At 33.2% G+C, this 27,015-nt stretch overlaps 5 protein-coding genes and 1 pseudogene across 13 annotated transcripts; 2 read left to right on the forward strand and 4 right to left on the reverse strand.

Moving 5' to 3' along the window:
• Positions 1 to 86: 86 nt before the first annotated feature.
• On the forward strand, positions 87 to 5,801 carry AT5G36740 (Acyl-CoA N-acyltransferase with RING/FYVE/PHD-type zinc finger protein; the record flags this gene model as incomplete). 5 transcript variants are annotated; one of them, NM_001344144.1, is made up of 9 exons in its annotated part: positions 87 to 348; positions 498 to 2,587; positions 2,673 to 2,799; positions 2,915 to 2,997; positions 3,099 to 3,337; positions 3,479 to 3,565; positions 3,963 to 4,062; positions 4,553 to 4,766; positions 4,866 to 5,798. In NM_001344144.1, 8 exons carry the CDS (start codon positions 548 to 550, stop codon positions 5,483 to 5,485), a joined length of 3,510 nt encoding a protein of 1,169 aa, NP_001318681.1. In that variant the 3' UTR covers positions 5,486 to 5,798. The 5 variants fall into 5 exon arrangements, with proteins under 5 accessions (NP_001318681.1, NP_001330177.1, NP_001330178.1 ...); NM_001344147.1 differs by having other exon boundaries at positions 149 to 348; positions 733 to 2,587; positions 2,885 to 2,997; positions 4,866 to 5,518; NM_001344146.1 differs by having other exon boundaries at positions 93 to 348; positions 3,963 to 4,766; positions 4,866 to 5,801.
• A 58-nt stretch (positions 5,802 to 5,859) lies between these two features.
• Positions 5,860 to 8,244, reverse strand: AT5G36770 (Pol-like polyprotein/retrotransposon, putative (DUF239); the record flags this gene model as incomplete). Its single annotated transcript, NM_123025.3, has 6 exons — positions 8,115 to 8,244; positions 7,416 to 7,601; positions 6,780 to 6,941; positions 6,644 to 6,697; positions 6,430 to 6,549; positions 5,860 to 6,258 (listed from the first exon to the last, which is right to left on the reverse strand). Exons 1-6 carry the CDS (start codon positions 8,193 to 8,195, stop codon positions 5,860 to 5,862), a joined length of 1,002 nt encoding a protein of 333 aa, NP_198493.3. The 5' UTR covers positions 8,196 to 8,244.
• A 4,503-nt stretch (positions 8,245 to 12,747) lies between these two features.
• On the forward strand, positions 12,748 to 13,206 carry AT5G36775 (annotated as a pseudogene; the record flags this gene model as incomplete). The annotated part of the gene is made up of 1 exon: positions 12,748 to 13,206.
• A 1,036-nt stretch (positions 13,207 to 14,242) lies between these two features.
• Positions 14,243 to 16,346, reverse strand: AT5G36780 (proton pump-interactor; the record flags this gene model as incomplete). The annotated part of the gene is made up of 6 exons (NM_123036.1): positions 14,243 to 14,545; positions 14,587 to 15,078; positions 15,159 to 15,257; positions 15,348 to 15,542; positions 15,622 to 15,753; positions 15,837 to 16,346. The coding sequence occupies 6 exons, from the start codon at positions 16,344 to 16,346 to the stop codon at positions 14,243 to 14,245; spliced, it is 1,731 nt and encodes a 576-aa protein (NP_568541.1).
• A 3,893-nt stretch (positions 16,347 to 20,239) lies between these two features.
• On the reverse strand, positions 20,240 to 23,685 carry AT5G36790 (Haloacid dehalogenase-like hydrolase (HAD) superfamily protein). Of its 3 annotated transcripts, none has more exons than NM_001125846.2 (12): positions 23,227 to 23,548; positions 22,803 to 22,870; positions 22,587 to 22,679; positions 22,433 to 22,504; positions 22,258 to 22,329; positions 22,094 to 22,153; positions 21,948 to 22,000; positions 21,719 to 21,816; positions 21,409 to 21,508; positions 21,195 to 21,298; positions 20,983 to 21,093; positions 20,240 to 20,849 (listed from the first exon to the last, which is right to left on the reverse strand). In NM_001125846.2, the coding sequence occupies exons 1-11, from the start codon at positions 23,486 to 23,488 to the stop codon at positions 20,987 to 20,989; spliced, it is 1,089 nt and encodes a 362-aa protein (NP_001119318.1). In that variant the 5' UTR covers positions 23,489 to 23,548; the 3' UTR covers positions 20,240 to 20,849; positions 20,983 to 20,986. The 3 variants fall into 3 exon arrangements, with proteins under 3 accessions (NP_001119318.1, NP_198495.1, NP_001190428.1); NM_001203499.1 differs by having other exon boundaries at positions 20,634 to 20,833; positions 20,948 to 21,093; positions 23,227 to 23,572; NM_123037.5 differs by having other exon boundaries at positions 20,619 to 21,093; positions 23,227 to 23,685.
• Positions 23,686 to 24,291: 606 nt separating this feature from the next.
• Positions 24,292 to 25,302, reverse strand: AT5G36800 (uncharacterized protein). Of its 2 annotated transcripts, none has more exons than NM_001344149.1 (1): positions 24,292 to 25,302. In NM_001344149.1, exon 1 carries the CDS (start codon positions 25,203 to 25,205, stop codon positions 24,549 to 24,551), a length of 657 nt encoding a protein of 218 aa, NP_001331454.1. In that variant the 5' UTR covers positions 25,206 to 25,302; the 3' UTR covers positions 24,292 to 24,548. The 2 variants fall into 2 exon arrangements, with proteins under 2 accessions (NP_001331454.1, NP_198496.1); NM_123038.3 differs by having other exon boundaries at positions 24,323 to 25,167.
• Between the last annotated feature and the right edge of the window lie 1,713 nt (positions 25,303 to 27,015).

Consider the following 27,015-nt stretch of genomic DNA (forward strand, 5'->3'; position numbering starts at 1 on the left):
TACCAACAACAATAAAATGACGAATTTACCCCTAAACACAATTATATCTCCATTATTTTCTCGATTCGCGCATGTTTCTCTCAAGTAAATAAAATAAAAATCCCAACAACAAAACATTAAAAACCCTTTCTCTCTTCCCACTTTCACATCCATAGCTAAACCCTTGAAGAAGATTGTTTAGTGTGTTCTCGTCTCTTCGTTTATTTCTTCTCCACCGATCCAACAATGCTACTCTCCGGTCAATCTCCGACTCTGATTCGTTAATCTCCCTCCGTCTCTCTCGTCTGATTCCTTCCGTATCTCTCTCTGATTTTGGCCAGAGCACGCTTGATAATCAAAATTTCTCCGGTACGGTTATGTAATCCGTTTCCTGATTAGGGTTTTGAATTTCGTCTTCGTATTGTTTCTCGATCTGTTATGATCGTACGTTTTTCGTTTATTGTTCGTCAGTTATTTTTTAATTTTGATTTTGATTCGTTGTGAAATTTTGACTGTAGGGGTCTTTATATGACTGAGATTTGAGAACATTGTGTAGAAAAGTAAAGAAATGTTAGAAACTAACGAGCAAAAGGGTTTTGATTTAAACGTGTGTGCTTCAATTGAAGATTTCAGTGAGTCTGACATTAAGGCTGAGGGTGAAACTGATAGTTTGGTTGATGGTAATGTGGAGAATGTGATTGAGATTAAGGATAAGAAAAAAGTGATTGAGCGTGAGATTCTCATTACGCGTAGGGTTCTTCGCTCAGGCTCTGTGGCAAGGGATTTAGTAAACAGTGATAAACATTGTAAGGCTGTGAAAAGGAAAGGAAATGTTGTTAGTGGTGGAAGTTCTGTTGATGAGGTGAAAGAAGAAGTGAAACAGGAGTGTGTTAAGTCTTTGGTACCTGAGGAGATTCGTGGAGATGATTTTCGAAGTGAAGTGAAAGTGGAATCTAAGGATGATAGATCAGATGATGGAAAAGAAGAGAAAGTTCAACGTAAAAGAGGAAGGCCTCGAAAGTTTGGGATGAGCAGTCAATCTGATGATAATGGGTTAATCTCAAATTGTAAACTTCGGACATCTTTAGGTAAGAAGAAAGAACTGGTAGGCGATGATAATGTTGAGAAACTTGTTGGTGGAAGCTGCTTTAACAAGGAGAAAGCAGAAGTAAAACTTGAGCATGGGGAATATGCTGAAGATAAAGAGATTCTTGGACTTGATTTTAGGAGTCAGGTTAAGGTTGAAATCAAGGATGATGAATGTGGGATTGTTGAGCTACATGATGAAGAGTTGCAAGTTAAACGTAAACGGGGAAGGCCTAGAAAGGTGCAGATCAGCAGTCAATCTGATGAGAGTCGCCCTAACACAAACTGTAAACTTGCGAGAACTCCAGAACTAAGTAGCCAGTCGAGTGTTGACAGAATTAGTTTGAGTCGTCTGCGTGGTAGACCCCCAAAGACCAAGGAGACCTCGGTTAGCCTTTACATTGAAAAAGGACCTGAGTCTAATGGAAGGAGGATGGTACGTAAGCGTGGAAGACCTCCAACACCACAGAAAAAGAGGAAATCGGGGATGACAGATGAATCAGATTGGAAAGCAAAGAAGAGACTGAAACTTTGTGAGAGTCCGTTAGAGTCACGGCACAACAATCCTTTAATTGATGACGAAAGGATGATTGGCGAACAACGGAGTAAGCAAACTGAAGCTGGAGGACATTCGAGATCAAAGTCTAAGAAAATGCTGAGTGACAGAATACTGCAGTTACTTCTAACTGCTGGTTGGACTGTTGAATATAGGCCTCGAAATGGGAGAGCTTATCAAGATGCTGTGTATCTTAATCCAGAGGGAAAGACTCACTGGTCAGTGACTAAGGCTTATCAAGTTTATAAAAAACAATTGGAAAGCAACCCGAATGATCAAAAGAACTCTACCACTGGTTCTGGTTTTGGCTTGCTACCAGAAGAAGACCTTCATCTATTAGAGAGAACAATTCAGAAAAAAAGGAGCGATACAGGTAAGCAAAGGTCAAAATTGAAGGACAGAGATACTAATGACATCTTGGTTTCAACAAAGGGAACAGGAAAAATAAAGAGGGAAGAAAAACATAGTAGAAAGCGTTGTACTCCGTCAGCTCGTAGTTCTTTGAAAGATGTGGATTCCAAGGAGGATGGGTACATATTATTTGAAGGGAAACGCACCATGCTGGGTTGGATGATTGATTCAACCATTGTGCCACTTAACGGAAAAGTTCAGTGCATGGACTGCAAGAAGACAGACATACTTCTAGAAGGAATTATCACAAAAGAGGGTATTCGATGCAACTGCTGTGATGAAGTGTTCTCTGTTCTCGATTTCGAGGTTCATGCTGGCGGGAATCGCAACCAGCCATTCAAAAGTCTGTATTTAGAGGGTGGGAATTCTCTCTTGCAGTGCCTCCATGAGTCTATGAATAAACAAAGTGAATCACAACTTAAAGGGTACCATTTTGTGGACTTTGGTTCGGGGGATCCAAATGATGACACATGTGGTATTTGTGGGGATGGGGGAGATCTTATCTGCTGTGATGGGTGCCCATCAACATTCCATCAGAGCTGCTTGGACATAAAAGTAAGTTGCTCCTTACGTTGTGAAAATTTTATGTTAAAGTGGGCTTTTCTGTTTCTTCTAGACTTAATTTCTCTTCAATCTGCAGAAATTCCCTTCTGGTGCCTGGTATTGTTACAACTGCTCATGCAAATTTTGCGAGAAAGATGAGGCTGCTAAACATGAGACTTCAACTCTACCCTCCTTATCGAGTTGCCGCCTATGTGAAGAGAAATGTATGAACTATACACTAAAGCCATCTTATCTGTAATTGCATTTATATGTATATGCTCTGTTAAACTTCTTCAAACGGACTTCTAGGCTCTAAGCATTACCCTCACACTCTTGCAGATCACCAAGCATGCATCAACCAAGATGGCACGGTGCCTGGTGAAAGGAGTACTGATTCATTTTGTGGAAAGTATTGTCAAGAGGTAGCCTTCCTTTTTCTTTTTTACCTTTTATCCTGGCGCTTTATTACTTGAAACGCTGAGTATTTCATTTGTTTCTTCCCTTCTTTTTCTTTAATTTATAGTTATTCGAGGAACTTCAGTTATTCATTGGAGTAAAACACCCACTGCCTGAGGGATTTTCATGGTCATTCCTTCGCCGCTTTGAGCTCCCTAGTGAGGTTGCCGATTGTGACATATCTGAGAAGATTGCATATAATGCCAAAATGGCTGTTGCATTTTCTGTTATGGATGAGTGCTTTTCACCTTTGGTTGATCACAGGAGTGGAGTCAACCTGCTTCAAAACATTGTTTATAATTTTGGGTAAGCTCATTCCCAAAACCTGTCCTTATATGCTTCTGTTTTGTTCAATTGGTTTATTGGCAAGTGTTTTATGGATATGTAAACAGTCCGTATGTTACTACTTACTAGATTATGTTTAAACTTTTTCCTATTTTTTTGTAGGTCGAACTTCCATCGGCTAGATTTCAGCAGTTTTCTCACTGCTGTTTTGGAGAGGGGTGATGAAATCATTGCTGTGGCGTCTATTAGGTATGCCTTTGGTACCATGAAAATGAGAACAAGGGGTAATAAGTTTCTAGACTTATCATACTAGACTTAAAAGCATTACTTAGATGTGACATTACACTGTTCGTATCATACTAGTGGACTAGTGGGGCAAACAAGATTAGAAAACCACTTTGTACCCCTTTCATTATACTATTTCTTTTGTTAAGGTACAGAGATCTTAAGTTTGATAGAACACACTACATTTAGATGTTAGCAGTTTATGTCGTACTAAGATAAAGAAATTCCCTAAGTATATGCCTCTACATGGTCTCAGGTGTTTGATTGAAACTCTGTTGCCGGGTTCTCGATAAATTGAGAATACTAACTGTGTATAGAAATTAGCTTTTCTTCCCATAGGACTGATATATCTCTTACTCAGGATACACGGCAATCAACTGGCAGAAATGCCGTTTATCGGAACCCGCTATATGTACAGGCGTCAAGGGATGTGTCGTCGACTAATGGATGGCATTGAATCTGTAGGCCCTCCTCCACTTCTTGTCATATCCTAAATTCCTTTTTCTGTTAGTTTGGTGGTTATTTACATTAAAGTTCGTCGCTTATTTCTCTCAAATGTTTCTTGCTATATCTGAAGTTTTATTAGATGTCTGGCAATTCTGCTGCTATCCTGCTTGTTTTGGCGACGGGCCATTCTGCTTTTTCTCAGGTTCTTTCAGGCATTAAGAAAGAAATATGGAAATAGCTTTGCATTTCCATGTCTGATATATGCTAAATGACAAAATGATTGCTAGATCACACTGAACTAAAAACATGGATTTGTGTAGTCATTTGATTTCAAATATGTATAAGTGACTTTATAGGATAGTTGATGCGAACTAGTCAAGCTTCTTAGTATGCCATATGTCTTGATCTGCTGTGTACTATCTCAGTCTTCTGTTTTGTTTAGTTTAGACTTCATTCTGTGTACGATTTCTGAAGATCCATATTACAAATGTGCTTTATCATCAGGCGCTTGGTTCTCTCAAAGTAGACAAGTTAGTCATACCAGCAGTGCCAGAACTGATTGATACATGGACTTCAGGCTTTGGCTTCGCACCTGTCAATGATTCTGAGAAAAAAACAATTAAGAATCTGAACTTGTTGGTGTTCCCTGGCGTAGACATGTTGGGGAAATCATTGGTGAAGGAGAAGATCACTGACTCAGTTGTTTCATCTCCCAATGGTACTAACTCAGTTTCTCTTGGCATCTGAACTTTTTAAAATGTTCATGTTATGTGTACATGCATACTTGCATCTATTGACTGACTTAAATCTACTCCAGGTTTAGTGCTGTTGGCACCTGAGATGACTTTGCCTGTAGATGTCGAGGAAAATAAACCTGAGGAGTCTAAAGACAGTGCACACGAGCGAAATTGTGCAACTGCTGGTGTTGAATCCCCTTCTAACCCAGTTGATAGCTGCTTGAAGTTAACTTATGTAGAAGAGGGGGATAATGACAGAGAATCCAATCTCAAGTTACTTGACGGGTCCGTGGAAGAGAAAGAAGACACTAAGAAATTGACAGATATAGACATCAATTCTCTTCCTGATGAAGTTGATGATTCCCATGCGGATCAAAGTGATACAAAAGAGCAGGAAATTGATGATAAAGAAGATAAGACACCGTTATCTGATGATGGCTGTGAAGGTAAAGCTGAGGGTACCAAGGAGTCAAATCAACAACCGGATAGTAACAAAGTAGATAACTCTCAGCCACTTGGTAATGGTGGTACAGGGGAAGAGCTTGGCAACAGAACCTTAGCGCTAAAGAGAGAAGTGACTCCCACATTGCGAGCATCGCCCCGACTGATTCAAAGATCGTGGAGAACATCACGGGTGAACCAGAAGTTCACAGGTACTACTAACGCCGTACTGCTTGACTCTCCACACCGGTGTGTCTGAGGCTCATTGCATAGACAGAGCTTTTGTGGTTTTGTGCATATGACCAGTCTAACACATTTTGTCTAAAGATGGAGCAGCCCTTTGCTATTTCGGGGTGACAACCGGAAAGGCGCAGTTGAAAGAAAAAGTAGTTAGAATTCTAATTTCAGTACTTTAGTAATTTCATTAGTAACACATCGAGCCAGAGGTCAGAAACCTTGCAGTGGCTCAATGCTTATTAGACTTAATTGTGTAGTAAACAATTTCTTTCAGCTGTATTTGAGCTGCTTCATAATATCATCTAATGTTAAAACATCTTCTGGCTTAATATTCAATTAACTTATTATTAGATACCATAAAACCAACAATTAGCAAACGAAGATAACTTTAATAGTTTAATCACCGCATTTAATACCTCCAGGACCACCATAAGACATAGCAATACCAACCTGATGATCAACATATCCTACTAAATTAACATCATAGCATACGTTGCTGTCCACCAAAGGCTCTGTCATAGGGTAATTAAATCCGGCATGTTCATAGTCCGGTTGGATTATGGTAAGATGGTCAAGATAACCAGACCATAGACGGTCATCTTTGTTTGGAAGACGACCATTACCCATCGGTGGGCTTGGAGTTCTTGGATCACCTGAAACCATTCCTCCAAATCCAACGAAATCAGCACCATCTCCTAGAAGATTAAACAACTCCTTTGGCCAATATCCCAAATGATTTTTAGTATCATCATCTGGATTTGTTTGTGTAAGCCACCAGTTTTTTGTTTCCTTGTCCTTTTACATGAATTAGCAGTTGCAAAAATAATTACAAAGTATTCGTCTAATAGTATTGTCAAGCATAATTCATTGTTTTCAATTGTTGATTCCAAATTATGCTCTTAGTCTATGCTCTATCTTCATATGTATAAGAAAAAAACTTATGATTTGGTATAAGAAATTCTGTACCTGATGTATAGTAAGCCAGAGAAGATAATCAAACTTGAGAGGTACACTTATTGGACCATTTTTGGCTACTTGAACAAATCCTGGACATTTTACATTAAAACAGCCTGTTCCATGTTTCCCCTAAAATTATATAACATGAAAACATCAAAATTACATAAGATATGCACTTGATTAGGAGAAATAATTCATAAAAATAAATCATAACTGGTTTTACCAGCCATGTCCCATACGACCATGGTCGTTTGTCGCCAAATAGTTGTTCATTGATCTGTAAATGATAGTAAGAAATTTATGATTTACCACAAAGATTTAATTAGGAAAACAATATAGAAGATGAAAATATGTATTACCATCCATCCAACTTGAATAGAATTGGCATCACCACTGAATGCTCTGGCTACATAAGCTTGAGCACTTGTACTTTGATTTTTATCAATTATCAAGTTATAAGTCCTTAGCCCTGCTTCTACGCCTCTGTAATTATGTTTTTCTACTACTTTCATTCCCGCAATCTGTAAATGTGTCAATTCAAGTTCAACTAACATATATGCAAATTACTTTTTACATGTGTAAATGTTTTTGCTCTGTCTTAATATATAAATTTCAATGCATTTTGCTAATATTCAACCATGTGAAAATTTTCTTATGATAGGTGTTTCATATTTAACATATACGATTTCATTTAATGCTGAATTTAATAAATTTTTGTAGTTATCTATGTTCATTCTTACCATTTTAAAAATAATGAGCAAATTTTGAGAGTTAACGAATCAGTTTAAGTTTTGAAACAGAAAATTTACAATTTAAACTTTTTAAAGTATGAAAGAGATTTTTAAAATTAATAATATATATTGTATTTTATTTTTGGGTTTTTGCAAATCATACAAATGCCAAAGTATGCAAGAGATTTTCAAAATTAATAATTTCTATTTTATTTAATGTAATATTAATATATCACAATGAAAAATATAGAATAGTATACTTACATGGGTACCCGGATATTTAGCTGTAAGAACGGTAAAATTATTGATGGGGTATTCTTGATATTGTATGACATGTTTTTCCTTGGCTCTTAAAATAGGAACGGTTCCATTTGGACATTCTATTTTATTGTTGTGTCTTCTTTCTGCAAATTTATTCTCTGATTGAGAATCCCATCCTGTTGGTTTCATCTAATAGGAAAATTAAAAAAAAAAAAAAAAACACATGTAAGTGTTAAAGTATAATGTTCACTTAACATACTATCTTAATTGACGTACGGTATATGATGCCAGTTTTTATTTCTGGATATGTTTATCTATTGAAATATAGAATGGTTAACAAGAATAATGAACATTTTGACCGACTCTTAAAAAAATCAAAACATGTCTTAGAGATTTGTTGAAAAAGACTTTCCAACAAACACAACGATCGCAAAAGACTTCCCAATAATAAAGGAAGACAAAATTCCATATAGATATATTTCATGTCTTTTAATCAAAAAATAGATTAAAGAAAAATGCAAAACAAGATACCCGAATATTATGATGTTTGAGCAATGGATGACTAAGAGATGGTTGCTTATAAATATCCATGCAGTCGTAAATAACATTTTTACCCAACTACAAGATGAAAAAAAATCACATAAAGTAAAAATAACAACACTAAAGAAGATCACAGTATTGTATTTATGTATTTCACTTTACCTTGATGGATTTCATATGTATAGTAGATTCAACAGATAACACTGAAAGGATAAACACAACAAAACTCACAAAGATATCCATTGAATCACAATGTAATATCTTCCAATTTGTTTAAATTTTTTAATGTTTCATCAGTAGTGATATTATGTTACGATATAAATAAAGATGTAAAATGTTGAATGCATTAAAATGCAATTAATGTTTATATAATTAATTATAAAGCTTTTATCTTTCAACCTATTATTAATGAATATCTGGGAGTATTTAAGAGATTTCTCTTGCCATTTGGCAATAGTTCTTTTTTTATCAATATAAAAGTCATGAGGCAAAATCTTAGCTTAGTAGATGCAAGCAAAAAATCATAAATATAAAGTTACCCTTAAATGTATCATAATTTTATGCATCCAAAAATTAATAGTATCTCATACCAATAATAATGTGCCACAATAACTAACTTTATTTTGAAATAGCCAAAATAACTTTGCTTTAGAAAACTGAAATAATTAAAAAAAAAACAAAGAATGTTATGAATAATAGATGGATGCCCATTATAAGGCTCATCATCTAGATGTCTCTAGGGTTTTACCCTTCTCTTGTACTCCTATATAAAGGATGCTTTATTCAATGGAATAACACACTCATTTCTTTTATCTCTTTCTCTGGTTATAACACGTTATCAGCACGAGTCCTACCTAGCTGAGTAAACCCTAGCCACCTAAGAAAACGAAAAAAAAAAAAAAAAAAACTAGCCGCCTAAACAAACAAAATCTTAAGCTAACAAGATAAGTTTTCTGTTCATATTTGTTTATGCACGAATTATGCACAAATTATCTATCATTAGATCTGTCTGTATTTTTACACAAATTATGAACTAATTATCTATTATCAGATCTGTTTGTATCTCTATACGAATTATACACTTATTATCTATTATCAATTCTGTTTGTATTTTTGTACGATTTATGCACGGATTATATGTTATTGATTCTGAACTGTTTTATGCATTATATCGCAGAAACCCTATTTTTGCACGAATGATCAGCATCTGGATTTTTGCACGAAAGATAAGTTCTCTTCCATACTTTTATAAAGATAAAGATCTAATGTTTCTTTGAAAATTAAACTTTCATAGTTGATGCACTATTAGTTTTACGTTAATAGAGTTGACCATGAATATTGTTTACCCTAAATTTGCACGAAAAAATTATTTAAAAGATCTGTATTAATTTTTTTTTAATTTTTTTTTGAGTTTAAAAGAAAAAGAAAAAAGACTGTTCATTGTTTTGCCCTAATTTTGCACGAAATTATTTTACCCAAATTTTACACAAATTCATATTATCCTAAATAAAAGTTTTGTCAAGATATATGTAAAATCCAGATTTTGCACAAAATAGTTTTATTCTGATTGGTTTTACAATATTGCATTAAAATTGTATTTGTATATAATACTTGATTATTTTTATGAAATAAATTGATTGATAAATAACTTAATTTAAAGGTATAATCACTTATAGAAATTTTTCATGAATGAATAGTTTAATGTATCTTAAGAAGACATCATAATTTTGATGTTCAAAGTTTTTTCAAGAACTTAAATTATCACCAAAAATTGAGAAAATAAATATGGTAAAAAAATAAGTAAAATTTCTAACTTTTAACGATGAAATAATCTAGTATATCAAGTAGTTTAAAATCTTATTAAAAGACTCTAGAAGAGCATATACATTGTTTTCTATGGGAATACAAAATTAAAATCATCGATGCGGTATAGTTCTCCAAATCTCAAAGTTAATATGATGAGATATAAATACATTATGATTCTAGAGTGGAATTCAATACGAGATGGATGAACTTGAAGTTTCATCATCTCGAGGAGGAGAAGTAATGAATGGATAATAAGTGACATATCCAGAAGATTATGTTCAATCTTTGACTACTAAAGATCTAAAAGTTATATAAAGCAATTCTTATATGAATGTGTTATTAGATAAAATAAGTTATAATTAGTTATTACTAAAACTTCAAGACTTGAAGTCTCTTTTTGAATATAACTCACATTGTTAAGAGAATATCTCTGATGCGGAGATGGTAAAACAGACGCTTAAACTTTTACGCAAGTATCGTTGTCCTGTAGACACAATATTTTGAAAGAAATTTAAGAACTATTATGAACTTAAATCGAGTGTTTTTCAAAGGCTAAGAAAATATATGAGTTATTGATGATAAGTAATACTCATATTCTGAAGTGAATATAAGATCTTACATAGCTAGTCAAATTAAATTTAATATCGTTTATATTAGAATATAAAATTTCAATTATTGTCTCGTTTATTGCTATATTAACATATGATTGATTATTAAAATACATGGAAGTAATTTTGATTATAAGATCCCATTAAGGGAGTAACTCATAAGCAATGAAAAGTAAATCAGAAGTTTTCAAAAAAAAAAACAAACTAGAAACTAGAAGTTTCAAGAGTATATTTGGCTTAACCGGATTGGTCATCCTGGTTTAATGATGATGCGAAAGTATTGAGAATTATGTGGACATTAGGTGAAAAAACAGAAGATTCTCCCTAATGATTTATCAATTGTTACTTGCTCAGAAAGCAATATGATAATGTGATTTTTACCAGTCAAAATAATTTGGACTTTATCTATTCGTAAGTATATACAAGGAGATGATTATGGGTTGATCACCCACTGTACGACATTTAGATACCTAATGGCTATAAAAGATGCATCAATTCAATAGACGCATTGACTCGATTGTTGCATCGACTAGAAGGTCATATTTATCCTTGTTATAAACCCGCAACATAGAGTTTGCGAGGTTACTTTCTTGATTAAAGTACAAGAGTATTTCAGTGTTTATTTATTATAACCATTATTGGATATCCGTTGGGATAAGTGTTTAACATTTTGAAATTCATGTTCATACACAAAATGGTTTAGTAATATCGATACGCATCAAGCCAATGAATAATTAATAGTTTTTCCCATAATTATTGGTTTTGGGTAAGAAACCAAATAGTTTTCATCTAAAATCTTTGAATGTGAAAAGTGTTCCACCACAGCACGCTGAGATAAACCCTCAAAGGAGGATAAGGATACATGTTGGATATGAATGATAACTAAGCCATCCTAGAAGGATTTATATACCGCTCGTTTTGAAGAGTATATAGTCAGCTATTCCAACATAAGGGGGACAATGTATACAGCTGGTGAAAAAAAAAAGATAAAAAGAAATGAATTATCAATGATCCTCGGAGTAAATAATGTATATTAAGAGTCTAAAAGATAATTCAATTACAGAATTTAGCGTTGTAATTGCCAGACGCATTTGCTGACCCAAATAAAGTGATGAAGTCACCTATACCAGTTGTAAATTAAATGCTCCAGAATATAATGAATGTCCTGTAAAGACCAATTTCAAACTGCTATTGAGTCTTAAGATCGCATGAAGCGTAACAGACCTTGGTTCCAAATATAAATATCCTCGTAAAAGTGAAGGAGCACAAAATTAAAAATGACCAAATTGAGGAAATAAATATTTTGATGATCTCTTGAAGAGAGTGAATGATCTCTAAAAGAGACATAAACATGACAAATGAAACATTCAAGTACTTGACAATGAAGAGATCTAGCTAGCTATGTCATGTCAAAATATAATGGAATCAAAAGCAAATCGACGTCGTAATATATTTGCATGCTATGAGTAGTTGATATTATAGACAAAAAGGAGGATCATGAAAGAAAGTCTATTGAAAAGTGTACACAAAGTAGTGATTAGCCAAAAATGGAAAAGAAGAAATAGACATATAATTATAATCTCTAGTAGAGATATTTGGACTAGTAGTCTATGCACATGATGTGTAAAACCAGTGGAAGATAAATGAGTCTTTATGTGAAAGAATAGTGAAATTAATGAGATTTTCAGAAAGATACGAAATGTATTATGAAGAGATATATTCTCTTGTGGTGGATGTAATATTTTTAAGTATCTAAAGTCTGGCAATAAGACACGGAACACTGGATATCACATTTATATGAAATTCTTGAAAGATATAATCTCTGAAGGATTAATTATATGAGAATTATGTTCTCTAGAACTCTACTCGATCGAATAAAAAGAAATATGTAACATGACATATAATCCTATAAATGTCTATTTATGTTGAGTTTGTCAAAATATATTGATCAAACTAATATTTGTTTTGAAAATCATTAAAACTCCTAGAGAGTTATCATAAGTAATACGATGACAATAATCTATGATAAAATATCACTAGATAATGATATTTATAAGTCTATATGAAAACCATATAATTTTGATCATTAAGATTATGGTTATTAATTCCAACGAGATATTGTATTTGATTGAAAATCATCTCTTGAAGAAGATGTTTCTGAGGGGGAGATTGAATGATATGCGTGGATGTACCCTTTTTCCTTATCATAGTTTTTATCCCACATGATTTTTCTATGACAAGGTTTTTAACGAGACATTAAAGAACACGCAAATAATACACTTGATGAATATTAGGAAATTCTATCAATCATCCAAATGAATATTATACACTAATGATATTTAGAGAAATAAATTAGATGGTCAAGATGAATAATCTAAAAGATTCATGAGCAGCAGAAGAATGGCGTTGTACTTTATCCAGAAATTTGTTCAAGAGAAGATTTGGCAGACTTATTCTCAAATACTGTTTATTCTCTGCCACATCTTCTAATCATGCAGAGATTTTATCAATTCATGAAGCTAGCCGCGAATGTGTATAGCTAAGATCCATAGTTCACCATATACAAGAAGACTGTGGTATGTATGCAGGGAAAAAGACTCCAACAATTATGTACGAAGATAATGCATCATGCATCGCACAACTCAAAGACGGATACATCAAAGGTGATAGAACAAAGCACATCCTACCAAAATTCTTCTTCACACACGATCTACAAAAGAGCGGCGATGTACAAGTTCTACAGATCCGTTCGAATGATAATCTGGCTGACTTATTCACCAAAGCGCTACCTACTGCTACTTATTCATCGTATCGGATTACGCCGTCTCAAAGATCTCGATGAATATACTCATAAGGGGGAGTAATTGTGTGTTGCACTCTTTTTCCCTTAACCATATGGTTTTTCCCATTGGGTTTTCCTGTTAAGGTTTTTAATGAGGCAACATTTTAAATACTTTACGAGTTATGATACTATAATGGTCATCAAGGGGGAGTGTTATGAATAATAGATGGATGCCCATTATAAGGCCAATCATCTAGATGTCTCTAGGGTTTTACCCTTCTCTTGTACTCCTATATAAATGATGTTTTATTCAATGGAATAACACACTCATTTCTTCTATCTCTTTCTCTTGTTATAACAAAAAAAAAGTTATCTATATATTTTTTAAAAATGGGTAAACAAACTTATTTTACAATCATTCAAGTAAAAAAATTTGGGATTTATTTCGTTTTTTTTTTAGATTGATTATGATCTCTAGGGAATTAAGCTATGCAAATTTGTAAGTTTTATTAAGAATATTACTTTTCTTGTGGATTTATTCGTTTAAACATCAAAGAAGAATGAAATCATACCCTCAAATTACAAGTTTCAAAGTTTGTGGAGATTTATGTAACTTATCCAATAATGTTTGTTTTCAATTTTTGAAGAAAAAGTTCAAAATGAAAATTTCCTACGGGCTTGACACACATAAACCACAGACTCGCCAAATTTCTAGTAGACTTCACATATATGCGGAGTAACTTAAAAACTTTCTAGAAACATGAGGAGGTCAAGAAGATTATCGTAAGCCGGGAGGAAGAGTGACGAGAGTAGAAACAAAAGAGCATTGGTGAATATTCTGAAATTCCTCAAGGAAGTTCATATAAAGACAACATGGAGTCTCTATGGACTCTTAGAAAAGCTCCTACTAACAATTAGGATGTTTCTCCTTTTAATTTTTTTCGCAACACTCCCTAAAGAGACAGAAACATATTAACTAACATCGATCTAAGGTTATGAAACTAAAAGCTAACTTTGAAAATCCAGAAGCAGCTCTATCTTTCCAATTAGGCAGAGTCAAAACCTTTCTAATGTCTCTCTTTCATTTCCAAGTTTTACCTTAGAAGTAAAACCACAAGGACGAGCGAGACCGCAAGTGCAGCAGAAGAAAGTCCCCAAACCCAATATCGACGAGCCTTTCTACGGTTTAGGATGGCCTTAGGGAGAGCTTCGGTTCCGCTTCCGCGGTGTTTGTACCTAAAACTTCTCTGCTTTGGAAACAACAATCTCTCCTTTTGGTGTTTCTCTTTCCCTGAAACTGCTAATGTCCTAACCTTTTCATCATTGATTACTTGGTCTGATTCTGAAGGAGAAGTAGAATTTGCAGCAGCTTTCTTCTTCGCCTTTTTCTCACACTCCTGAAAACCAAACAAAGAAATAAGAAACAAACTAATGATACATTGAAAAAATGGGAACAAGATAATATAATTGCCTTGAGTTTCTTTTCAGCTTCCTTTTGAGCTCTTATAGCAGCTTTAGCAGCAGCTTTCTCTTGCAGCTTCCTCTTCCTTTCCATCACTAACCGAGCTTTCTCTAACTGCTCTTCTCTTTTCCTCTCCTTCAAAGCTTCTTCATCGATCTCTTCTTCTTTCTTCTTTGGTTTCTCATACACTATAACATCACTCTTCGTTTCTTTCTTTCGTTTATCTGTAATTACATTTCCATCTTCAGAAGAGTTAGAGCTTGAATCTTCTCTATTCATCTTATGAACCTTCTCGCTTCGCTTTATAGTCTTAACCGGCACTTTCTTTTCCCAAAAAATCTGAAGGTCAGCATCTTTTATCCGGCCATCTTCGTTCAGTTCTCTTTCACATAGTGAATGCGAGATTCTTCTTACGTAATCTTCCCTAAAAGCCTTATCATCATTCCAAAGAGTCATGAATCTATCAACCTATAAAAAGACAGAACCAAGAACAAATGCTCAAATCTCTCTCTATCAATGTTTCGTTTAGACCAAACAAACAAACTAACCTCAGAGCTAGCAAACACTTCAAGCTCTCTAACATTTCCAGAAGCAGCCAATTCTTTAGCTTTACACATAACAGAAAGGCTCTGGAAAAATGCAGCATTCTACACAAACACGAGAAGCATATACCGAAATGTTATTAGATCTTTAAGATCACCCACAAGCAAAAATTAACAGAAAGACAAATATCTTACTCCTTTGTCTCGTTGTATCCTCAACATCTTAATCCTTGCATAAAATCTATCCCTCTTCTCAAGTATGTGTGCCTTTTCCAAATCCAAAACCCTAATGTTGTTTTGACTCTTCCACAATTTGTCACTTAGGTCGTTTATCTTCCAAGTAATCGCATCAAGCTCATTCTTTACTTCATTCAATTCCAAAGCCATAGACTAATGATGAGGCAAAAGAACCATCACAACATTAGATTCAACAATGTTTTAGCAAATCACACAAAGAGTTAGAGTTTACCTTGACACGATTTATGGAAGCTTCTTTCTCACTTAGAATGATCCCATCAGGCTTCTCAGTCTCCTTAAGCATCCAATCTTCTTCCTCCAAACCAATGCTACCATATTCAATCTGATACTGAGCTATATAACTCTGCATCCACCACACCAAAACACTTCTACAGTCAAAAACCTAACCGAATTTTAACGAATGGTTAGATAAAACAGTTGTATTACAAGATGATCAAGTTCCTCCTTTGTAAAACAAAGTTGATCACTAGTAGTGCACCGGAGATTCCGTAGAGCTTCAAGTAGAGTATCAAACTCCTTCTTCTTCTCTTCAATAACCATTCTATATCCTTCAGATTGAGGAACCAAACTCTCCATTTGAGTATACAAAGACGAAACCTCAGCCAGTTCGGATTTCTTGGCGCTCAAGACATTGATTCGGAGTTCATTACAACGAAAAATCTCCTGATTAGCTTCATCGATCTTGGCTTTAATCTCGGGATTATCGTAAACAGGTTGCTTAACAATGTAGAAAGAGAGAGGTTTATCTCCAGACGAATCCTCTTCAGCTGCAAGTCCCGATGAACTATCACCACCGGAAAAAATAGTGTCTTCTTCTTCGTCGGTGGTGACCTCGCTATTTGTCAAAGATTGGTCGCATTCGTAAAGAATTAGATCGTTTATCTCGGGCGAAGGAACCACCTCGAAGCCATCACAGAATATAATCTGCTCATCCATTTTGATTATTTCCCTTGAGTCAAGAACAAGACATGTCAAAATGAAACTGAGGTCAAGACAGAAACTTAAGTCTACTAAAAAGTGCAAAAGAAATAAACAAGAGATGTGTTCCCAATAGGCCAATATACTACAAGAAAATAAAAAATGGTAGGGATTTAATGGAAAAAAAACTGGTGGAGATTTTTGTAGAAAAATGGAAAAAAGGTTTTGACCAAATTTATACCAAAATATCCTTATAAAAAAGTATTTTATACCAAAAGAAGTTTTTGACCAACCTTTTATTAAATTATTTATATGTTTAGTATTTAATATTTTATATCTAAAATTAAATTCGAAATTTAATTTAATTTTCTCTTTTAACATTTCGAAATATTATTATTATTTATTAAAAAAATACCAAATTTTATTTATTTATTAAAAACAAAAATGATTTTTAATTAAAGAAAAAGAAAACGGAGAAACATTTTGCTCTCCGCCACCACCGTCTCCGGCACCTTCTTCTTTATCTGCGTTTACTTCTTTGAAGATTTACCTTTTGAGCATCGGCGAGTGATGACGGAGGAAGGTGACGAAAATGAGAAGAAGGAGAGGAAAATAAAGATTTACCTTTGAGAGTGTGTTGATACCAAGCAAAGAAAAATCCTTGGCTGTCGAAAGAAACTACTGGTGGCTTGGAGAGAAGATCTTCAGTACTAAATGGTGAGAACTAAAAAATGCAAATAGGCTGTGAGAGGTTTTGATGATGTCGAGGACATCAAGAGGAAAAAGGAAATCAAATTACGATTTTACACCCTTTATTATAGGAAAAATCCTAGAATCATATTAAGGGTAATGTAGATTTTCTTGTATTAATAATCCTCTCTTTTTTATATTCTTTCTTTTTATCCAAATTTGTTATGTTGTGGACCTTTTCCTATTCTTTAAATTTTAATGATTTCTAAGTTTTGACAAAATACTAATTATTTTGCATTAAGCTAATATATTCATTGATAAAAAAAAAATCTTTCATGTTTAATGACAACAAAACTACAAAAGTCCGTGATGTTTAATGACAAAGGGAAAAAAATGAGAATATGTACAAAATAGTCAAAGTTTTGAGGATAATTAACGAACTAACCATATCCTACAGTAACTTGTCGGAAAACACGTGTAATTACGTAAATATTTTTTGGAACACGTTTTTTCTAAAATTACATTTGATAACAAAATATCTAGTATTACACGTGTGATCTTTTTATCATGCTATTTTTTCGTATTACACGTTATTTATAAAAAACACATGATATTCCTTAAAAAAAACATTTTATTTAATTTAATAACTCTCTTTCATATATTATTTTCTAGTACTACATGTCTTTTTTTATTAAGATCACACGTGATTTTTTTTTTAAAAGATTCTTATTTCTTAGTAATAAAAGAATTATATTAAAATCTATTCATATTAAACATTTCCATAACAATGTGATATCATTTCATTTAAAAAGCTATTATTTTAAATACCAACATATGTTTTCGCAACACACTATATTTTTTGAATATCATGCTATTGTTTTATTCGACAAAATAATTTTTCAAACAAATATAGTTTTGTAATTACCATAACTTAGAAGGATATAGTTTGATATTTATTTCACTCCCACACCACCATAAAAAGAGTTAGTTTGCAAAGAAAACTAGCATATAGTTATTTTCTTAATTTTGTGTAGAATATGATTATTTTTAATATTACCCAAAAAAAAATATGTCCTTAAGCTTAGGATAGTCAAAGTCAACTCCTGTTTATATAAGTTGACTATTAACTTATCTGAATTTGACTTGTTAATTAGTAAAATCCTCTCTTTTTTTCTTGCATGAATTCATATGTAATAATAACAATACTTATAGAAGATTTTGGCAAGAAAAAGAAGAAATAAAATCTAATTATCTGACTAGATAAACCTTATTTCTTTTATTCAATAGATAAATTACTGAAGTTATTGATCCTAAATGCTGAAAGAGCATGGCCATTGACCCATTACTTGACATAATTTGAGATAGTTCTGAAAAACAAAATGTCTAACTCACTAACATGTTTAGATTTCTTTACCCATATTGTTTTCTAAAATCCATTTGTGGAACAAATTTTAATCAATCAATATATTTAATTTTCGTCGTATACCAAAATTAGTATGCGTTGTATTAGTGTTGTCGTTATGTCAATCTATATATTTAAAATTCTATATCACTCTTTTTAATAATATAAAAATTCAGTGAAATGAGTTTTCAAATGCAACAATTATTGCTTTAAACTAGTTTTTTTTTATCTTTGAAATTTTTTCAAGCTACATTTTGACGCTAAATATAACGTTAATAATAAAAACAAATCTCTATTGATGGTTTACAGGGCAATATTTAAATTTTGGGTGCAGTATTAATTGCCAAAAGAGATGTTTATTAAAGTAATTAGCTATGTTAGAGGACTACCCCAAAACAAAATGTGTTCTAGCATTTCTTTATTTTTGCTATCAAAAAGTGTTCTAGCATTTAATTATCGGTTACACTATTTCTTACTAATGGACAAATATATACGTTACATTAAAAAGTTATGCAACGGACAAACACACAAATTATATGTCAACTAGTTTTATTGCTTGTTCAATTCAAAGCTGTTAATTATCGAATAACTTAGTTTTCTTTTAATAAAATGTAGGATATAATCACAAAACATTTTAGATAGCTTTCATAATATATACGTATTTGTTTTTAAATTACTTGACCATTTGTTACACCAATGTTTATCACAATATCACCAAAATTTCGACAAACCTTAAAACGTTATACATATGAAAGTTTTTTTCTGTCAATGTAATCAAACAACTGATTATGAAAACATCGGCTCTTTAAACTAAAATAAAAATAAATAGTAGATCACTTAAAGTATTTTCTATTGAAAATTTTATGTTGAAAGAAAATACGAAATTATTTTAAAATTTCAGTTCTTATTATTGTATATTAGAATGTTTTCAATGCTGAAAATAAAATATCTTGTTTAAAATAAATTTACATGTCATGAGTTATATCGAAAGTATATTTCGAAAAAGACAAAACCGTAGCTTCATATCTTATCAGATAGATGGTGTGTAGTTCGCCGACATCACGACATGTACGATTAAATGGAAAACATCTATTATCTGAATCGGTCTAATTTATGAGAGTCGGACAAAGTCGATTTTTCACTGTAAAAATTATAAAATAAACACTTTTTTATAAAAATGACACATCTATCTTTTGAATATAGAACATACAGTACTTTTTGTTAAGGACCAATCTAACATTCAAAGCCTCCGTTTACGTATACCTATAATGATGTCACCTGCATGTCTGTATTTTTTTCCTCTCATAAATATTAGAATTTTCTTGAAATTGTAAATATAAATAAAATTTATCATCATTATGAGTTAAGTTCTTAATTTTTTTTGTGCTTGACATCATCTATCTTCATTCACTAAATTTTGTATCTTATTTTTTATTTTTATTTTTATGTAATGAATGTTTAAATTTTATCCATCAAAAAAACCGTTGTTATAACAGATTTGTCATATCCATGATGTAGAAAAAACTGTGAATCATGTACTCTTTACTTGTTCCTTGTTGCATCAGTTGTGGGCACTATTAAATATCCCATCTCCTCTCCTATAGGTGGTTTTTCTAAGTCCATGTTCTCTAATATCCATTACCTCCTTAGTATGTCGAAGTTAGCCGGATTTCCGGAGGAGAGTAGACGAGTTGAAGAAAAATGAATATGAATAACTTTTCTTTGAAAGGTTTCTTTTTCAGGCAAACACGATTATTGCTTAAGCTTTTGAGGATGTACGGTTGTAGTTTGTTTACTCAGGAACACACATGACATGCCGCATGCGGGTCTTGCACCGAGGTTAGATAAATTTTGGTCTCCTCCTTTGTATCATTTTCTAAAGTACTGGATATGCTTGGTCAAAACAGCACAGTTCTGGTGCTTCTTGGGTCTTGAGGAATGCTGCTGGTGTGGTCCTATTTGTATAGTCGCCGAGCCTATTTTCAGGTTCTCTCTTCTGGATGCAAAGAAAACGTGCTCTTTGGGGATGTCTCCTACGATATTGTGAAGGTTCTTCTTAAGCCAAATGACTGGCCGGTCTTACATGACTGACACTTTGTTATTATAACTTTTAAATAGCTGGGATGTTGTTTCTGAATCTCAGGTTAATAACAACGGTGTTTTCGATATTGCATGAACTGGTGGATCTTTTGGTTGGTTGCAAGGTTTATTCGATTGCGAAAGAATGTTTATAAATTATGTTACCGTTATTTAATGTGTTATGCAAGGTCTTTTTATGTATACATGACCACAAACAAATAATTTAAAGGCAATGAAGAGAGAAACCCTTACAGATTAGAGCTTGGTTCAATTCTGTAAACTCTTCCTAAAAAAAAACACATTGGCTCCCTAATTTGCTATGCACACAAAGGCACTGCAAATAAAATAAGCTTGCCAAAAACAAGCAAGAAAGTTCTTATTATTATACACATAGTCACAAAGAAAAATGAATAGACTGTAGTTGTATACCCATAAATAGATTCAGTACCCTGAGTTCTACAGAGTGATTGACGCGGGGCTTACTAGATTATACAGTTGCGGCTTTCGGAGACAGAAAATCGGAGATCTTGCTGGTGTAGAAATCTGGTTGTATCTTGTTCTCAGGGCTTTCCAACATAGAGATTGAAGTAACACCTTCAAGTCCACAAAAACAAAATGAATAAAATGTTGACTGACATAGATGGTTATAAACCGAGTTAGTGTCGATAGAGGAACCGTTTACAGATTAGTTATACCCGAGAGGACGAGTAGAGTCTTACAACCGCCATTCTGCCCGAATAAAATGTCAGTGTCCAATCTATCACCAACCATGCATATCTGTGACTTTTGGATTCCAAATCTGCACATTTTTTTAGCAGCCAAGTACCATGATCAGTGGTCAACACCTCATTAAACAGAATGACAAAAAAAGGAGTAGAAAGAAGGAATATGAGAATCTGCAAGTCTTACTTGTCTGCTAAATAGTCCATCATAAAAGTTGAGGGTTTTCCAACAACAAGAGGCTCACGTTGAGTGGATCCAACAAGAGCACCAACCATAGAGCCACCACCTGAGACCGCGTAATCACATCTTAATTGGTCAAGGATGAAAAATATGGTGAACATAGACAACAAAATAACGGTCCATGACCAAACTTACTTAGGCACTACTTTTTTTTTTTTTTATCCTAGCCTTTTCTCTTATAGGAGAGGAATAAAATCCAAATGCTCAAACTAAAGCTAAATGAAAACAGTTTTAAAAATGCACATAAGAAGCCAACCTGCCCATTCTTGAGCATCAGTAAGGTGAGTGACAGCATCTCGGTTTGTAGCGATGAAAAGACACCCCGGGTTTTCACGGATACAGAGTGTTCCATACCTTCCATTAAAAAGAAGCTGTTAGATCACCAAACGCAGAACAAAAACATCTATAACGTATAGCTCAACCATAAACTATCAAGAATATCATTCCTGAAGTGTGGAAGGAAACAAATAATTGGAGAGACCTACTGAATTTTGTAGTAGTTGAAATAGCGATCAAATCCAACCACAACAGCTCCAACCTGCAAAGCATTTTCAGTATAACTATGCTCAGTTTCAGTCTCAAGAACAACAATTTCATGTTTTCTATAGAAGGTATAAGAAGGATGTCATACATCATGATCATGCTCCATTAGAAAACCTGGCTTCAATTCAATCTGTCTTTTACCATCATCCTGTATTTGAAGAAAGATCACAGAGAACATAACCAAGACCGGGAAGTTAAGTATCAGCCCAAACACAAATCCGGGATGCTACTAAGAAAGGTCACAATACATACCGGACCTCCAAGGTATTGAAAACCAGCAAGCTCTAGCTCTTTCAAGATACCTTCCTCACCAATCACATAGACCTAAACAAATATGCATCAGAACTTGCAAAGACATAAAGAGATACTCTTGATATGACATTGTACCACCAAAAACTGAATCTTGAGCATTTTGAATGAAGTTTACCTTCTTATCTTTTGGGAAATTAATAGACTGCAAGTATGCAGCAGCAGCAAAAGATGAAGCAAATATCTCCTCCTGTGAAAAAAAATGATAACTATAATCAAAAACAGGCTTAGTAGCACCTAGAGTAGCTAGATTGTGAATTAAGTCACTAAACCTCGTTAACATTCAGGCCAAGAGTCTCGAACTTTTTTCCATACTGTTTCCTAGATTTTGTTGAGTTGTTTGTCACAAAAACCAATCTCTTTCCCTGAAAAAAAATCAGTAATACCAAGAACAACAATTGATGTAATGGAAGAAACATTCAAAAAGAATTTGACGCATAACCATTTCACACTTTAAAATAAATTGAACAAGAGATTCGCTTACCAACCTTGGCACGAAGCATATCAAGAGTTTCAGGAACTCCCTCTATCAATTTATCTCCCTTCCAAATCACACCTTCAAACACACAAGAATAAAGAAGAAAGCAAAGAGAAAATTCAGCACATTTTGGCTATTTTGACAACCTAAACTAATCCATGAGACCTATAGAAAACAGAGTATTTTTGCTATTTAAGGCGTCTACAATGGCCAAAAAGAGACCACAGCAATCTTCTTATTCCAAAACTTGTAACATATACTGTTGTAACCTCTCATTTGTAGTCAATGCAAATCAACACCACAACGCATAATAGTGAAGAAAAAAACCAAAGATCTAATCAAGAAACTCCATCATTATATCAACTCCCACTATCTACACATAATCTAAACTAAGTGATTATCAGATTTCATTTTGTGGTTTTGTTGATACTGACCATCACAATCGAAGATAAAAGTTTCGACAGAATCAATGAGCTGATCAGCGTTCTCAAGCTGTTGTGTGGCCATAGCTCTTGGTGTAATATTGGAACTCGTCATTCGAAGAGGCTTATGGTTGATTTTACGAATACAGCCGCCACAGAAAGAAGAAGAACGATAACCGGAGAGGGTTTTCAGACAGAAGATAGGCTTTGAGTTTGGTAAGAGAGAAGAAGATGAGACCGGTGTAACAGCAGAAGCAACTGATCTACTCAGCATTTTTCTCTCTTTTTCTCTGTTTCCGCTTCTTTTGGTATTTTTTTTTTTTAAAGAAAAAATAAAAAAATTTGATTCTGTTTCTTTAACGTGAATATGGATGGTGCTGACGTGGTGAATTGGGTGGATGTGGTAAAGATATCATCCTAATATTTCTTAGCCAACAAATTGGATGAAGAATTGTTGGACACACATTGTGGAAAACAAAAAATTATTGTACAAACATTGAAATGTGACACTTTATCAGGAAAAAAAACATTGAAATGTGACATGACTTGCACTTTACAAGCACCAACCAAATTAGGTCTGGACGTTTACTTGGTTACGAAATCGGTTATATTTCGTTTTGGTTCTTTCATTTTTTTAGAATTTATGATCTATGTAAGGTACACAAAAAAACTTGGTTTGGTTCAGGTTTGGGTCCGGTGCTTCGGCTCACGAGTTTATGATCCATTTGGATATTTTTCAGGTATTTCCGGTATATATAATTGTATTTCGGGTATTTTTGAGTATCCAAAATAGTTAGGATTGGTTCTAGTGGGTTCTTTCGGTTATGAAGTTTATAATTTACTTTTTGGTTCCAGTTTGGTACTTTTGGTTCGATTATTTTGCCCACTAAATCAAACACATAGAAGAAGAGATAAGCTCAAAGGTCAGGTGTTTTGAGAACTTCCATTGGAGTAGGGTTTAGGAAAAAACTGTACTAAATTACTGGGATTGTATCCATGGAATGATTTTAGGTTCATTGTTTTACCTTTGATGTAATTAAATTTAAGTCACACAATTTCTTACTACTAGATGGGGTAGAGAGAAACTTTGTTACCTCTTAGCTGTAGATTCATTAACATTATTGCATATATTTTGGTCAAAATTCAACAATATACATTAAAGTGCCTAAAAACGATGTTGACCTTTTTATGTGTCTAAACAAAAATTCATATAAGAAAATACACACTAAGACGAATTATTTGTACACCATTTAAAGTGTGACATTAATCACATTACAAGCAAGAACCAACACACACACGTGTAAATGAATAGAATAAAATGACGAAATTGGAAATTAAATCTTGAGTTGAAATGGGTAAGAAGGCCAATCCTTGAGATCTTCTTCTTGCCTCCTCACCTTAAAATCATCATCATCTACAACACTCTCATCCAAATAATCACTATACTTCAACAAAAACGCTAACACAAGAACAATCCACTCTAAGCAAAACATCAATACACACAAACCACCAGAGAGTTTAAGTATCACTTCACCGTCTTCTTCCCGAACATAAGATTTCAAGAACCTAAGGAAATCCCCTGTTCTCGTGAATATCAGAACAGAGACAGCGCCTTGGAAAATGGCCGTGAGGACTGTGGCTACCATGTGTGAACCGTATAATCTATCGCTCGCGGTGGCGGATGTGGAGGAGGCGAAGATCGAGCAGCCGGATACCGCGGTTGCGATTGTGAGAGTGTAGAGGAAGATAAGGGAGAGACCGGAGAGAGATGGGAAGAGACGGAGGGAGATTGTGAGGAAGATGCAACTTGAGGCTGAGCCTAAGAGGATGTAGTTGCAGAGAAGGAAGATGTTGTGTGTGTTGCCTTTCGATTTCGACATTCCCATTTTCTCGAATTCAAGAAGAGAACTTTGGTTTTTTTTTGGGGTTTTGATGTTTGTTTTTGTGTTTCTTGATAAGTTCACTTTGATTTGGGGTTTATATGCATACATAAGAAACAAAGTTGAGGTAAGAGAAAGTAGAGATTTTGTTGGGATTAACGGTCGTTTTTGTTTTTGAAAATATGACCGTTATGACTTAAGGACGAAGACAGAATAATTCAATTAAGGTGTAACGGCTCGATAACTTTTTAATCTTGTTTTTTAATTGGTTTTTAATAGTATGGTTTTGTAAGTTTTAAGGTCAACTATGTGAATGTCGGATGTCCCACTGAAGACACTAATTTGTTTCATAAAATGAGATTTATAAAAATTAGTTTATTGGGTAGACACAATTGATAAGAAATTGAGTTTGCTAAATATATTATGATGATAAATAATACACTTTATTTGTTAATCAGTTTATTAATAAAGTCCAACACGTAAAGGGAATATCAATTTTAGAATGGTCACATTAGTTTAAATGTTAAGAATAGCGGGTTAATATTCTAAAAGAGTTGTAGAAAACGCCATTTGAAATTGAAATTCAACAATACAAAGTTTTACAAATGTGAGATATTATTGCCAATACAAATTTCGACAAAAATGTCTTGTTTCATATGGGAACGGACACACATCGCATTTGGTAACGGGGACATCTTTAAAAATGTAAATGATTATGGATATAAATTGAATATTTTGTAACATCCTCCTAATGATTTTTTAAAAATATCTTTATGTCTTATAATTAAAGATCTAATATACAATCAAACGTAACAAACAGTTTTTAATAACAGTAATTTGTATATAAATTAAAAAAAAAAAAACTATGCTATGACTTTTAAAAAATGGTATATCTTGTAGTGATAAAGTAATTAAAAACATGTTAGTCAAATAAAACCATTTGATGCATGAATTTTGACTAAATTCACAAAATTTAATTTTTCAAGATAAACTACCAATAAATCCTTAATATTATTATAAAAATATATACTAGTCATACTTATTTCATTATTTTAATAAATATACAAATGTAATACACGAACTAACTACCAAATATTAATTTAAATCAATTTTGAGATGTTTTAAAATTATTTAGTATAAATTAAAACTCTTTTTAACACATTAAAATTCGTGGTTGGACACTATATATATCCATATCCCCAGAAGGGATTAAGTTACAAGCAAACATATAAAAAACCATAGCTAGCTACAAAGTGAACGTATTAAGTCGCCATTACCTACAAGGCTACAAAGAAGATAAAGGTATGTAAGCTTTATATGTAGATTTGTTTTGATAAGAATGTAAATATCATTTCAAGAAATGAATGATTCAGAGATTACAAAGTAAATCCTAAAAAGGCTAAAAAATATGGAAGCATACACATTTGAGGATCAAATCATCACTAAATCCTTAAGCGGTGAAACTTTAGGCAATGTTATGAAATTAACTTGATATAGAAGACTCCCCTAAACTAAACATGGCTAGAAACAAGAGCAATAAGGGAAAGAGAGATCTTCAAACTGACTAGAAAGCGTAGTGGAAGTCCCTTCACATCAATAAGCTTTATATATAGTTTGGGAAAACATTTATTTTGTTATGAGGATTCCAATTCAGATTTTGTTATGAGGATTCAAACATCTATTTTTTTAGAGGATTCGAAGCCCATTTAGGGATTGAAAAATATTAAAAATTAAATTAATAGAAAAAAACTCAGATTTTAATAAATTTAATTTGACTGACACTTATATTTCTCTTCAATATATAATAGATATAAGATATATATCCGATATATCGTACCCACACTTTTCTGTTATCAAATTCATAGTGAATAATAAATCATTCACACAATCACATATTTCCTTACAATAACTAAACAAAAAT

Source organism: Arabidopsis thaliana, chromosome 5 (genome assembly GCF_000001735.4).
Source record: "Arabidopsis thaliana chromosome 5, partial sequence".
In the NCBI taxonomy this organism is placed as follows: domain Eukaryota; kingdom Viridiplantae; phylum Streptophyta; class Magnoliopsida; order Brassicales; family Brassicaceae; genus Arabidopsis; species Arabidopsis thaliana.

What these genes read in the sequence shown, in the direction of transcription:
- AT5G36800 (NM_001344149.1), bottom strand. Translation starts at nt 25,205, where the DNA reads ATGTATGCATATAAACCCCAAATCAAAGTGAACTTATCAAGAAACACA.
- AT5G36790 (NM_001125846.2), bottom strand. Translation starts at nt 23,488, where the DNA reads ATGCTGAGTAGATCAGTTGCTTCTGCTGTTACACCGGTCTCATCTTCT. An exon ending in TTTTATCTTCGATTGTGATG is followed by an intron (nt 22,871 to 23,226) that starts GTCAGTATCAAC and finishes GTGTGTTTGAAG; the next exon opens with GTGTGATTTGGAAGGGAGAT. An exon ending in TTGGCCTGAATGTTAACGAG is followed by an intron (nt 22,505 to 22,586) that starts GTTTAGTGACTT and finishes TTTTTTTCACAG; the next exon opens with GAGGAGATATTTGCTTCATC.